Here is a 15,247-nt window from a genome sequence, read left to right as displayed (position 1 = left end):
GCTCCAGATGTGGCCTCCCCAGGGCAGAGTAGAGGGGGAGGATGACCTCCCTCAACCTGCTGGCTGCATTCTTCTTGATGCCCCCCAGGATGCCATTAGCTGCCTTGGCCACCGGGGCACGTTGCTGGCTCATGGTCATCCTGTTGTCCGCCAGGACTTTCCACAGAGCTGCTTTCCAGGAGGTCAGCCCCCAACCTGTACTGGTGCATGGGGTTATTCCTCCCCAGATGCAGCACCCTACACTTACCCTTGTTGAACTTCGTAAGGTTTCTCTCTGCCCAACTCTCCAGCCTGTCCAGGTCTCGCTGTAAGGCAGCACAGCCTTCTGGCGTGTCAGCCATTCCTCCCAGTTTCGTGTCGTCAGCGAACTTGCTGATGGTACGCTGTATCCCTTCATCCAGGTCATTGATGAATATATTGAACACAACTGGACAGTCTTTTAAATACAAAAAAAATAAAAATGCATTTTTAAATGTTTAGGTTTGAGATACGCTACCTAAAGAGCTAATTGATACTGGAGTGTGTTTCGCTAATGTTGCAGCTTAAGGGTTTTTTTGGTAAACTCACATAGCTAGAAGTGCTACCTAGATTTAATAAAACAAAGGAGAGCAACATGTTAAGACTGCAAATAATCTAAAATTTTATAATTTCCCCCAAAAGGTATAAACACACACAAGTGTTTATATAGCAGCAGGCATTATTTCAGTGATCCCCCAAGGTTGTTTATATAGCAACAGGCATTATAACAACACTTTCTGTTTTCATTATTGCGGTGCTTAGTCATCTGAATCCCCGCCAGTGCTCCTTCATACTCTGAAAAGTCATCCAGGATCTTGTAAAACAATTAACGATGTCATTTTATTAAAACTTGCATTTTACATTTCTGTCCCGGCATTTGACATCCTCTGAAAACCTTATGTAAATGCTTGGCTGCCAACCAACGCTGTGCGCTTGATTGAACGAACACTTTTGCTTCTATTTTTGTTTGTGGGTTTTCACATTTGTGGAGCAGATGTCCTCCTGAATGCTTGATGCTGTCAAGAAAACCTCCTTGTTTCATTGAAAATAAGTCAAAATTGCTCTTGACTGCCTTAATGTGAGCTCATATGGTGTAGCAGTGGGTTGGGTCCACCTCTTGTATGGGTACAGATGGTGCTACAGCATCAAGGACCAGTTGCCTGCGGTAGAGACTAAGAGAAGCGTAAAAAATGTGGGAGGTTTCAGCGTAGACTCAAGTATTATGCAGAACGTGTACCGGAGTGGTTGGTATTTTGAACTTTATTAACATAGTCTGAGCTGCGAGACTGCTTCCACATGTCTTAGAACAACATGGATGCGGCTGGGGAAACGATATGGTAAACGATGAACAGATGAGGGCAGAATTGAAGTCGTTCTGTGCTCTCAAAAAAAGGATATTCCAGTCGAGGTACTCTGTGGTTTCTGGCTGGAATTAAACGTATATAGTTGTATACCATTAGTCATTAAATACTGTTACAGGTATTAGTATAGGAAATGGGCTATTCTTTGCACATAAATGCAGGATATCGTTATGTTTGTTAAGAGGCAGCCCCTTAGTGACAAAAGCCTTAATTTTGATCTTGGGTGCAATCTGATATTACCCAGAAATGGAAAAATAGCTAAATGGTTTCTTTTTAAGCCAACTTATTTGAAAAAAACTTTAATACTTCTCATACTTCTTATCTTATGGACTTTATGCAAGAGTAACTGGACCTTTGCAGGTTTGTGTTTTGATTAGTTAACAAATGAGGGAGCTACGCTTGTCGTGATTTGTTTTATCGTGGAAGGTGGTAATCTTTTATGTTGTCTGACGTGATTTTAATTAAGTATAACAGTCTAGTTGACAAAATAAATTGGTTGGATGGTGCTTGGATGGCAGGAGTGGTTTAGAGATGCTCAGGGTGGAGCCGATTCACTGCTCAGGACAGAAGACTTCCTCCCAGTAGAAGCTGAAGCTGTTGCACGGAAGAAAACGCAGGTAGAAACTGGAGCAAATGAATATTTTTAATTTTTTCCCTCTTCCTAAAGAGTCTAAACCAATTATGCTCAACTTGTTACGAGTTAACTTTAATTTTTTTGTCATGCCTCACCTACAGCTAATGCTGTTGTTTTAGATGGGACAATTGTCCTAGTCCTTAATTTCCTGATGGAAATTAAGTGTTTAAACCTCTTATTCCTCAAATCTATATTAGCTTTTTAATAAGTCTTACCTTTCACTCTGAGAATTATTGTTTTAAATGCACCTTATTTCAACATTTATGGTTTCCTGTGGTGTTGGAATAAAGTTTGTATAATACAAAATACCCACTAGTGTGATGGGCTGGTCTTCTGTAGGGGTAGAGTTGGCCTTAATATCAATTCAATCTCCTCTTTCTTCAGATTCTTCTGTACCAGTGTTCCCTGAAATTGTCTTCGGACAAACAAAAAAACCCTCAGATTTTACAAAAGCAGTCGAGGCAGTTACCTACTGACAGTTATAAATACTGTCTGTCCTCTTTTCAAAGTCATTTTGTAATGCTGAAATACTTAAGTTTATCACACTGGATTTGTAGTGTCAGAGGTCAGGGGATACAAGTTTTCTGAGAAAGTAATCAAATTGGATGAGTATTTTCTAAAACCCTGTAGGATCATGAACGTGGGTTTGGTTTTTTTTCCGGTTACCATTTTATAGCCACTTCTTTACATCTCTAATTGAATAACTTGGAATGATACCGGTTAATGTGAAAGCCAAAGTGACAAAGTACAATAAAATGTCGAAGCTTCCACTTTTTGAGATGAGCAAAAGGAATAAATGTGTAATCGAAAGAAATAACAAAGTGAGAATTATTTTAATTTTTTTTAACCCTTAAATATCCCTTGAGTTATTCTGTCTTGAACTTTTCATAAAATACGCATCTCATCTGCTACATCTTGTTTCTGTGGAGTAGGTGTTTGGTAGTGACTGGTATGAGAACAGAGTTGGACTCCTGGCTAAAGTGTCTGATGCCTTTAGCTTATTTGTTTTCCAATTCATGTTTACTATGTGGTTTTGTTCAATCAAGCAGCATTTCACACAGCATTTGGGGAAAACAAAGCTGTATATAGGAGCTAAATATTGGTGAGGAAGTGGCAATTAATATTTTATTACTTCAACATCATTAAGGATGTACTCACAGTCCCATGGAGAATACACGGTCATAAATGTGAACACAAATCTTGGACACTTGTTCACTCAAATTAAAACAGGCACGTTTTCTTTGGGTGGCCGGCTCTGTAATATCCTGAAGGAACAATTGAATCTTGAAATAAAATGCTGCTTTTGCGGATGGTCCTCGGTTCCGTTGGAAACTTAGTGTGGGGCAGGTGGAGATGGGTGATGTTTAATAGCAGCAATTGAAATGTGAACTCAGTTTCTTAGAATCGAGACAGCGCGATCACCTCTCTCTCCTTTTGTTTTCCTACCCAGATGTCATGTTTCATCGCACTCCTCTTTGCCTCTTCTCTTTACGTCTGCTGTAATGCTAAGCTCTGTCTTTAAATTCCTTTTAACTCTCATGAGCGAAGCAGCTGTCCTCTCCCAACGTCTTTCTCTCTTTAAAATTAATTTTGATGTTATGAATCCTCCTGTAACAGGTCACAGGTGATGGTTATTACTGTTGGTCAGTGTCTTACTATTTAGTGGGTGAGGGGGAGTAACTATTCCTGTATGCATGGTGTTGGCTGTTAAAAAACATTAAACTTACGGAAAGATGTATGAGAAATACTTTGCAGTTGGGGGGGAAAAAAAACAGTCCTTACTAATGATGCAGAGGGTGAGAGTAGGAGGAAGACGAGTTCTGCTCTCTTAAGTAAAAGTGAAATCTCATTTTTTTTCCTCCCTCTGTGCTTCCATTTGCTGTGTGCTGCACATGTAATGGGTTCTATCATTCAGTAGAAGTAGAGAGATTTCTTTTGGGGGATATGTGAATCTACTGCAGCCCACTGTGCAGCAGGAGTTAACCTTGTTGCGTTCATGGGGAGGGAATTTTGGAACCAGAGTAAAACCTGGGAACTGGCTCCGATGCTTCAACTGATGATGATGATTATTATTATTACTATTTTTATTATTATTATTATTTTTCTGTCACTAGAAAGATAAGCTTTTCAGCACTTTCTGGAATTACTTGTAGGTATGTTTCAAATACATCACGTTCAGCTTGTATTGATACAGACGCATTAAGCAATATTGCTTTGTTCTTACTATTACAAAACCAAAATACAATGCAGTTTATAAAGTTAAATCATATTTTCTTTCTAGAGGTTTCATGAAACTTACATCCTAACTTTACTTATTGTGCATCTCTACTGTTGGCATTAGGAAAATCTGTTTTAGCAGAAACAGTATTTTTGCTCATGTTTTGGTACGAGAGTCTCGGGTGCGTTCCTCTGATCTTGGCTATTGGAAATAGAGAGATCCCTTAATCCAATTCTTTTCATGCTCTGAAACCTTAGAATTTAAGGATGACTATAAAAAGGGGTATTCTATGAACACTTGATTGTAGTAGGAGGAACAAATGTAATGTTTTTCATTTTTTTCCCCCCTCTTTTTTTTATTTCTTTTGCCCCAGGCTAGTTCTTTGGTTAACCAAATCCACTGTAATCCCATCAGGAGAATGTGGTGATCGTTTAGTAATTTATATTGTATGGTTTTCTTAATCCAGGTTCTGTCATTGTAGCAGAAAATATGAATCCAAGCCCACCATATGACTTGACTGTGTCCATATGGAAATAATAAACTGTGTAACAAATGGTCTCCTGTTGTATAGTGCGGTACTGAGGATGACTTTCTTCCAAAGCAATTTTTCTTTCTAAAACTCAGACGAGCATAGAAATCATTCCCAATTTCGAGAGTCTTTTGCTGTGAAAAACCGATTGGCCCGTTGTTTGGGAGAACTCAGAAATCTTTCAAACTTAGAGGATGCTTGCCTAAACCTTGCTGTCATGAATTATGGAAACAGGTGTGTAATTCTAAAAAAAAAAAAAAAAAAAACCCACAAACCACACACAAACAAAACAAAAACAAACCCCCAAAACAAACAAACAACCTCAAAACCCAACCAAATTTAACTTTGAGTGGGATTGGTCCACATTTCAGCAAGTAGTTCTATCGGTATCAAATTTGTGTCGTTGCTGTATGTGTATACTGGAGATCAGCTGTGACTTCTACAGGGTGTTAACATCTGAGAACTGCACATTTAAGTTGATACTGCTTCATTACGATATTCTTAAAGATATTGGAATTTAGGGATTTATTACCCTGCCCGTCTCCTCTCCTCCCCCTTGCCTTATTTTAACCACACGAGGGATAAACTTCCCTGCAAAGTTTCCATGAAGTTTTGAGATTCAAACTTGAAAGACAGATGGACTTTCTCCCTTCCACGTGCTGTTTTCTTCAGAGGTATTTTTACTTTGGGGACTTCTTAAATAAGTAGTTTATAATTACCAGCAGTGGCAGTTATGTCATGTGTAGTTGGTTTGGTGATCTTCCAAGCTGTGTGAAGCTGTCAACGTGCTGGGGGAGAGGGATGCCACCCAGAGGGACCTGGACAGGCTGGAGAGGTGGTTCTGTGCAAACCTCATGAATTTCAACAAAGCCAAGTGCAGGGTCCTGCACATGGGCCAGGGCAATCCCAAGCACAAACCAGGCTGGGCAGAGAATGGATGGAGAGCAGCCCTGAGGAGAAGGACCTGGGGGTGTTGGTGGATGAGAAGCTCAACATGAGCCGGCAATGAGCAGTCACAGCCCAGCGAGCCCCCGGCATCCTGGCTGCATCCCCAGCAGCGTGGCCAGCAGGGCGAGGGGGGATTGTGCCCCTCTGCTGCGCTCTGCTCTGGGGAGACCCCCCTGCAGTGCTGCCTCCAGCTCGGGGGCCTCAGCACAGGAGAGACATGGACCTGGTGGAGCGGGGCCAGAGGAGGCCCCGGAGATGCTGGGAGGGCTGGAGCCCCTCTGCTGGGAGGACAGGCTGGGAGAGTTGGGGGGGTTCAGCCTGGAGAAGAGAAGGCCAATGAAAGAGGGGAGATTGAGATGAGATATGAGGAAGAAGTTGTTGCCTGTGAGGGCGGTGAGCACAGGTTGCCCGGAGAAGCTGTGGCTGCCCCATCCCTGGAGGTGTTCAAGGCCAGGTTGGACGGGGCTTGGAGCAACCTGGTGTGGTGGGAGGTGTCCCTGCCTATGGCAGGGGCTTGGGACTAGGGGATCTTTAAGGTCCCTTCCAACCCAAACCATTCTGTGATCTGAGGGTAAATGCAAGGTGTGGTTTGCATGGAGTCAGTGTATTGAATCTTTTCATGTATGTTTGCACCCGCATACGAGTTAATATTTGGGTTGAAGTCAGTCAGAGTTTGAAGCCTTTCTCTTAGCAACATGGCTTTTTATTTGAATGCTGGGTTTAATTATGAGAATAATCACAGTGGTTTAAATGCTGATGTAAACTGTATAAGGAACACAGATTTACATCACTTGTGTGACAGTGTGTATTTTCACTAGTTGCTATTACTGTAACAATTCCACTACTGATTCCAGCGTGCATTGGTACACTCAGCATGGCAGATGATACTTGCACACAAATAAATATTTTGAACCAGTGAATAGAGAACACTGTTGAAATTTGGTCTTTTCACTTAATAGATGTGTTTTTATTAAGCTGTGAGGCTGCTCTCCTGTTCCAGATGGGAAATGGAAAAAGTGTAATAGCGTTTAACGGTCAGATTGACTGATTATTTTTGTCCCTGTTCTTGGGTGGGTTTTGCTAATGCGAGGTTATGAGTATTAAATGGAACATTTCCTTAAGGGGAATAGATCGCTTAGAACTGCTTGATTATCCTACAGTTTCTTTGATAACCTAGTAAATTAACTGACCAGAATGTTATATCCATTGGAATCTGATATTTGGAAAGTGGCGCTAATTTTCTTGTTTTTCTGTTCTTGTAGCTTAGATATCAACATGGGCTGAGTACTCCAGATCTAAGGCAAACTCTTCCTAACCTGAAGAACTTCATGGAGCTTGGGCTAATGGTTATGGTAAGTATTTGATTTTTTTTTTTTTTGTAATTAAAAAGAAAGTGGATGCTACAAAAAAAAATTAGATGTAAGGATTTCTCGCAAACGAGCAGCTCCTCTTCACAAGGGTTAAACATGCTTGGGGAAAATTGTGGCTTCCTCAAAATACAGGCCATGTAAGATGTCCACGATATTCTACTGTTTTCTTCTGCTTTTGGAATATCCACGTGATGGGGCCACAACGCTGCTTGCAGGAGTGAGGAGGGCGGGGGAAGACTGTCTGAAAAGCCATGTTCTTCCCTAAAAGGAGGTGAATTAATCATTCTTTTAAGACACTATCTAAGGCTTGGTAGCAGATGGACCTTCTGTATTTTGATAGTCCAGGAGGGTAGAAAGACGTAACAACCCCAGAAGAACAGGTCTCAGCCTGGTCAGTACCTGACGTCCCGTTTGCTTTAAATGTGTAATTCTGGTGATCTGCATGAGAATGTGTGAGTTATAATCAGCACAATTTGTCTCGAGTATAATTGCAGGTGACGAAAATAGCAGTTGTGTGTTGAGTGTTGTTGCTAAATGGGAAGCTGCATTAATTAGTAGCTGGAGGTTATAGTAATCTTCCTGGGAAATCTTGAGTGCTTCTGCTCTGGTTTGCTCTGGAGGATCCGTACTCCCTCTCCACTGTCTGTGTAGAAAAGCAAAGCAGACCAGTTTCTGTAAGATAAAGATAGCATAGGCTTCTCTTGCAGCAGTTGTTTGAGCACGAGGTTTGACCAATTCTCCTTGTCCCACCAAGATAAACTTTAGCAAATGCGGAAGGCGCAATTCCCTAGCAAGTGTATTTCTGCAGGTGTTAAATGTATTCTGCAGGTGTATTCTCATTTTTTTAATTTATGGTCTTTGAATTGAGTGCACTTTTGCAGCCTCTTACTGTAAGCAATTATTTGCGCTCGCAGCCCAGAAAGCCAACCGTATCCCGGGCTGCATCCCCGGCAGCGTGGCCAGCAGGGCGAGGGGGGATTGTGCCCCTCTGCTGCGCTCTGCTCTGGGGAGACCCCCCTGCAGTGCTGCCTCCAGCTCGGGGGCCTCAGCACAGGAGAGACATGGACCTGGTGGAGCGGGGCCAGAGGAGGCCCTGGAGCTGCTGGGAGGGCTGGGCCTAAAGGGGCTCCAGGAGAGCTGGGGAGGGACTTTTTACAAGGGCATGTCGTGATAGGATGAGGGGGAATGGCTTCAAACTGGAAGAGGGGAGATTTAGTTTAGATACCGGGAAGTAATTTTCCTTGTGCGGGTGGTGAGCCCCTCGCGCAGGTTGCCCCGAGAAGCTGTGTCTGCCCCATCCCTGGAGGTGTTCAAGGCCAGGTTGGACGGGGCTTGGAGCAACATGGGCTGGTGGGAGGTGTCCCTGCCCATGGCAGGGGGGTTGGTATGGGATGGTCTTTAAGGTCCCTTCCAACCGAAACCATTCTATGATTTTGTCCTGCATTCTTATCTTCGTTCTTTGGGTGCCTGAATCCCACACAGTTGCCAGTTTAGGATCCCTAGGTTAATTACTCCCTGCTCCGAAGTTGCACAGGTCTTGCGTGCTCCCTGTGTCATACCTGACCCCATGCAGATCCTCTGAATACTCCAAAGTATTGAAAATACTATCGAGCTTGAGGTAACCCCACCAGGTTTTGTTGCCAGATGTTCTGGTGATGGATATGGACGTCCTCGCTGCTTCAGTTGATCTGAGAAATAATTTATTCTGGCACATACACTAAATTGAGGTGAAAGAATGCTTCCAGTCTTCCAAATGAAAACTAGTTACTCCTAGTAAGATACTGAACTACAAAGCACTAATAGCCAAACCTTAATATTTTGGGGCTTTTAGGGGGAGACTCAAAACCAGGCTTGGACTAGTATTTAAATCTGATGTGAAATGATGTGGCGCTGGTCCTTCTTTAGCAGTGGAGTTAAAGCTTTCTAGTGATATTTGTGTTATATCCAAATTCCTGACATGACAAAGCAGAGCCTCTATTAGCCTAACGCAGAGCGGTCTCTTGCCATGCTCTGCGCGACAGGTATAGAGGCGGCATAGCAGAAGGTGGAGTTCTGTAGCGATGGAAATATTTGTCTGAAATGAATGCGGAAAAGTTGCCCTGTGATAAATAGCTCTGGGTTGAAAAACAGCGGGCAAACTGTTGGTGTACAGCCTTCTCTTATGTACCCGTTTCTGCAACTTTTAAAGGATTTTACACCTCCAACAGTGTTCTTCCTGCTGTATTTTAGTAGGATCCTAAAATGTTGCTAAGCTCTAAAAGTTTCTTCTTTTTTTTATTTTTTTCCTGCGACATGCAGCACATGGGAAGAGCACCACATTAATTGTAAAAACACTATGTGGTCACACATCCTTTTATCCAAAAACAAAAGCAAGCTGTCTGTTATTGCTCCCTTTGAAAATTAAAACATCAGGCTGCAAAGAGGGGGTAGTGCCTTGGTGTAGCACAGCTCAATATATCAGACCTTTGGGACAATAATTCTGCTTCAGTGGTGACTGATGAAAATCCTATGGGACGTTGTCATGCGGCAGCTCTTCCCAGCCCTTATTTCGGTGTCGCTCTTTGCCTTTGTTATCTTTCATTCCTTGCACAGAAATGCTGATCCATGTGAACTCTTTGCTACTGTCCAAATCGCTTATTTTGGGAGGAGGGTCTTGGCAAAGGAAAACGAATACGGGAGTAGAAAAAGCATCATCTTTGAGCAATACCGTAAAAAGCGTTGCCTGATGGAAATTCCACTCAGCCAACAGAACAGTGGGAGTAAACGGGCCCTGAGAAAAGGAGGTTTGGTCCCTTGTGCAGTTTTATTCTGTCGGTAATTTCAGGCACAGCTGAAAAAGATTCTCCCTGCTGTTCTTAGCCCCTAACGGGATGCATAAAGAAAAGCTTTTTTCCTCGGGAAAGTATTGCCATGAGTTTTCACGTGGTATCCGTCACTGATGGAAAAATCCTAAGATGACGTGTGGTCCCCTAAGCAAATCTGAAAATGAAGTGCCGAAATACCTAAACAGTGACTTCTGCAGTGCTTGTGCGTACTCGTCAGTAGAGAGGGAGGGGTACAGGTCATGGTTGTGTCCTTCAGTCTTGAATAAGCAGAGGTGGGATGACTCTGTTAAATGGGAATCATTTTCAAGGTGTAAGTATCTTCCTTCTCTTCTGGTATGTGCTGGCTTTGAAGAACTGATAATGGAAGCTTTAGTTACGCCTTAGATGTTTTGCCATCACGCAACCAGGGTGGTTTATTTTTCCTGTAGGTGATACACAGTCATTAGCAAGACAAAACACTTTTTTTTTTTTTTTTTTTTGGCTGGGTAATATTTCAAAACATGTAGGAATATTAAGCATAGTTCTCCGGGAGTATCGTGTTCCCTCCTTCCCTCCCCCATGAATGTCTATGCCTCATTTCCTTCTCACCTCCAAAACTTGTATGAATAGTTGTTCATTTTTAACTTTCTTTTTTTTTTTTTTTAAGGCTAATGATTCTAAACAATGCTTCTTAGTACTTCCTAATAATATAAATGGAAATGAGCCTTAACAGGGAGTCTCGCTCAAGGGGATAACTGGCTAGACTTTCATAATCGGGCATTGCAGTTGAGCACAGACAGAGCCCGCTGTCTCGTGGATAATCTCTGATTACATATATTTAAGCAAGCAGAAAAGCCACCAGCTGCTAAAATGAAGATTTGATGGCATTTTTTGGTTTCAGCGTACTATAGGTGAGTCTGCCACAAACCATACATTTCCAGGTCATCCTTCATTTGTGGGATAAGAGCCGGAACATGTGAGGCAGCGATGGGGTTTTCTTATCTACAGGTTGACTTGCGCTGACTGGTTGGTTTGGTTTTGTTGTTCCTGCTCTTCAGTTTCCTTTCTTAGCACTTGTAGTTGGGTTTTGCTGAAATTGAGGTCTGTCAAATAATCATCATGCTGGTAAAAAGCAATACTGTACTTAGTTTCTCTTTGAACAGGACTAGTTTTAACTCCTGGGCCATGCACCCTCCTCATTTTTGCTTTTAACTAGAGACACCTGTATTTCTCTGCAGTCTGGAATGGAATTGAAGCCCCCAGACATTCAGGGTAACCGAAATATGTAGTTATTTCAGGCTTAACCTCTTTCTCTGACAAGTGTCGGTTTAGAGTTGAGTACGAAATAGTTTTTTTTTTACCCCTTCAGATTCAGAACAAACAAAGAAAAATGTGCCCCGGTGGCCAAGAAGGTCAATGGCATCCTGGGGGGCATCAAGAAGAGTGTGGCCAGCAGGGTGAGGGAGGTCATCCTCCCCCTCTACTCTGCCCCAGCGAGGCCACATCTGGAGCCCTGTGTCCAGTTTGGCGCTCCCCGGGTCAAGAAGGACAGAGAACTGCTGGAGAGGGTCCAGCAAAGGGCTACAAAGATGATGAGGGGACTGGAGCATCTTTCTGATGAGGAAAGGCTGAGGGACTTGGGGCTTTTTAGTCTGGAGAAGAGAAGACTGAGGGGGGATCTTATCAATGCTGATAAATCCTTCAAGGAAGGGTGCCAGGGGGATTGGAACAGTCTTTGTTCAGTGGTGCCCAGTGACAGGACAAGAGGGAATGGGCACAAATTGACCATGGGAAGTTCCATCTTAACCTGAGGAGGGATTTCTCTCCTGTGAGGGCGGCAGAGCAGTGGCACAGGCTGCCCAGAGAGGTGGTGGTCTCCCCCTCTGGAGCCATTCCAAACCCGCCTGGACGCCGTCCTGTGCCACTGCTGGAGGTGCCCCTGCTCTGGCAGGGGGCTGGGGGAGATGATTTCCAGAGGTCCCTTCCAACCCTGACCATTCTGTGATTCTGTGAAAAAGCCCCCACAGCTTTTGTAGAAGAGCCCACCTATTTCATGCTTCTATCAGAGCAAATTTGTCTTTAAAGTCTCCGCTTCAGGCTTTTGTGAACTCCCTTCTTCTGCCGGGACCTCTGGGGCAGCCCATGGTCCCCTTGAAGGTCTGTGGAGCCCAGTGCCTCTTGCATCAAGGTTTAATTGCGTTGCTGCTGGATCCCTCTACCTGGTGAGATTTGCGGGGGTTTGGTTTCTCAGGCGTGACACTTAAATGATTAATACGTGTTTTCACATCCCAACACGTGTGATTTATTGCAGTGAGCTCGCAGGTCTACAAGCTCTGCTTCCCTCTTCCTATCTCTCCTGGCACCTATATTTTGCTGTGTTTACTTTTCCTTCCCCCTTTGCCCTTACTGCACAATATTATTTGTACTGTATGTAGATGAAATCAAGAGAGGTCGGTTGTTTTCCGCACGTGCTGTTACGGAGCTTACGGAACTGCAAAAACTTATTTTTCTGCTATCAAATCTGGGTGGTGACTCTTAAGGTGAGAGATGATGAGCCGAAGTTGTTGTGGATTTAGATTGTCTCCGTTATGGTCCCCCAAATCTCTTCTGTTTCCTTTTGAGAATAATTCTGTGTTTCCAATTTTTTTTTTTTTTTTTTTTTAGTTCTGGAGTCTCACTGGCTTCCAGAAAAGCGGCTTATTTTTAAGATTAGCTTTTGCTGGTGCAAAAGGCCCTATGCAGTTTTTCCTTTTAAAATTCTTTTCTTGTTGAGTGTGCAATTTATTCCAGCTTTTGAGAGAGAACAAGTCTTTATTTACATGTAGTCTGTACGTTTTGAACAGCATTTCATTCCTTTTCGCGTGTTCCGATTTATCTTTCACAAACCAGCCTCTTTAGCTCACGGTTGCATTAAATCAAGAGACTCTTTCATTTTCCCTCCTATTCTTCAGCTTAATTTTATTTACTGGGTGTAACTTTTGAGGGATAGTATTTGTGGTTATTCATGGCCAGTAAAAAGCACACTGCAAACTTGAGCAGGCCAGTGAGAAGGGGATTGTTTTTTTCCAAGTGAATAGATTAGACAATAGGCTTATCTAATGCTGGCAAATATAAGATACTCCTTTTGAATGTCTTGTCTGTAGTCAGGGAGATGTCCTTTTAAGCCTCCGTGTAAAAGCTTTCCCCCAAAATACTTTAAGCCTCCGTGTAAAAGCTTTACCCAAAAATACCCCAAAATACCAAAAAATAATCAAAGGCTTAGATTTGTGGTTTGAAGGTATGTCTTGATTCATATACTGCTAGATTCAAGAGGAGCCTAAAACTTAATGTTTGAGTTAAGAAAATTCTGGTAGCTTCATTTATGAAGATTTCTTTTTTTTTTAATTTTTTTTTTTTATTTAAAAGCGTGTGTCAGAATTTCTTAGCTGCCAAAAGACGCAATTTCACCTTAATTTCATATTGGCAGCCTCCCTTTGCAGCCCTGTCTCTATTGTACGTTATTTAACCAGTAATCTCGAAGAAGGTGAGAAACTATTATTGCTTTTTAGCGCAGTTGACATGATATTGGCTCAGAGCTGCGCTTGGAGCTTCAAACATTTCAGATGGCTATAAACCAACTTAAACACCTTCATTTAGCGTTCTTACTGCCATGAGGTCATAGTTTGCAACAAAAAAAAAAAGATCAAATGGTGTTTAAGTTTTTTTTTTTTTTTTTTTAAAGTATTCTCATACCAAAGAGCTGTAGCTGTGGATTTTGGCTTTTGGCCAGACAATCAAGATTTAGTATTTTGACCAGCTGTGATCCAGTAATGTTCCTCAGAGGAAACATTTTGTGGGGAGGAAAAGATACATATTTGAGCCTGTGAATTGTATTCTGTCTCTCATACTGCTTTACGGTTTCCCTGAGCCCCTCGCAGACAGATTAAATAAGCACAAGCGAATCTGACTGAAGAAACTTTTCCTTTTTATCAAAACTGCAAACGGATTACAACCAGAATCGGTTCACTAAGAAAATAACTTTAGAAAGCTTTGTGCGTGACTTCAATCGCTTTATCTTGCCTGTTTACGGCACGGGATCTGTGTCTTGTGCCTCAGGTCTGTAAGAATGCCCAAATGGAGTAATTATAACAAGTGAAAACTAATATTTGGGGGAGAAAACAGCTACTTTGTAATTTTGCTGCCAGTAAAACTTACAGCTGAAGTTAGACTATTATGGATTGGCTTTTGAGATTTGGATGCAATTGAAACGTTAAGATTGGTGGTGATGTAATTCTTATCTATATTGTCCAATAAATCTGAGGTTTCTCTTCCTTTTTTTTTTCTCTTTTAATTTAGAAATCCTGCTTCCTGGTCGGAACTATACGTACTCCTATAGGTAACCAGTTCCAGTCTGATCCAACTTGATGACTTAAAGTCATTAAGCCCTGATGACAGTTCATCAAATCATTTTCTATACTCCACGAGTCGCAAGCTGTTCTTTTTGGACAGGTGTCCACATCTGTTTGCTGTCTCAGAAGAATGACCGAGTAATCGGGGCTGGAAGCTGAACCAGCTCAACCCCGGTCATTCAGGTCAAGGTTGTAGCTTCGAGTAAAGGGGCTGTGCTCCTGCAAACCAGACTGGCTTCACTGGTGACGACACCTTACAGTCTCTAAAGTTTCTGGGCAATTGGATGTTAGTTATCTAATGTGACTTGCTTTTTTTTTTTTTTTTTTTTTTTTTTTCAAATATATTTTATTAATTCCGTGAGCTGAGAAGCTGATAAGGCATCTCTTTCTCTGGACTTTGCCTTGATGGGGTGCTGGGAGTTCTCGTAACAGTACAGCCTTTTCCTTGAGGAAAACACAAATGGAATAGCGACCCTCAGTCAGCTGCTTGTTTTCGTGAAGATTAATAGCAATGTATATTTCTGAGCTCTGTGGCTCTCTGTAAATGTTACTTTTGAACCAAGACCTCAATCTGCCTTCTCATTCTCACCTGGAGGGAAGGGAGGTGATGGAACAGGAAAAGGCCCGTTGACTTAAGTGCTTAACCCACTGTCTCTAGAGCCGTTTCGGTTTTATTTTGCTTGCCTGCAAGACTATGACCATCATTCCACTTAAAAGTATAGAGAGTGCTATTCATCTTCTGGTGTTTGTTTTCTAGACACTCGTCATTCAACCTAAACTAGTTGCCTAGGTTGCCCCTGTGGTCAAGAGGAGGCATCCTAAAAGGGTGACTTTCCCACTGGTCATAAATGGCCCTCAATAGGGTGTTGCCCACCCTTCTCTCCAGTGGCTGTGGAAGGAGCCCGGGCAATGAACTCTTCTGTGGCTGATCTCCAAAGTCCTTCATGCATATTTATTTTTATCTAAATGCCTTAGAT

General features: G+C 42.5%; 1 protein-coding gene across 1 annotated transcript in view; it reads left to right on the top strand.

Moving 5' to 3' along the window:
• UVRAG (UV radiation resistance associated) overlaps positions 1-15,247 on the top strand; it is a 113,324-nt gene that overhangs the window by 91,809 nt on the left and 6,268 nt on the right. The window contains exons 14-15 of the mRNA XM_009890700.1: positions 6,971-7,060; positions 11,980-12,104. Coding sequence (XP_009889002.1) covers positions 6,971-7,060; positions 11,980-12,104 — 215 coding nt within the window. The remainder of the gene's footprint in view (positions 1-6,970; positions 7,061-11,979; positions 12,105-15,247) is intronic.

This window comes from Charadrius vociferus, unplaced genomic scaffold (assembly GCF_000708025.1).
Source record: "Charadrius vociferus isolate BGI_N301 unplaced genomic scaffold, ASM70802v2 scaffold58, whole genome shotgun sequence".
NCBI classification, from domain to species: domain Eukaryota; kingdom Metazoa; phylum Chordata; class Aves; order Charadriiformes; family Charadriidae; genus Charadrius; species Charadrius vociferus.
Note: the sequence above shows the minus strand (reverse complement) of the source record. Positions and strands in the feature narration are given on the sequence as shown.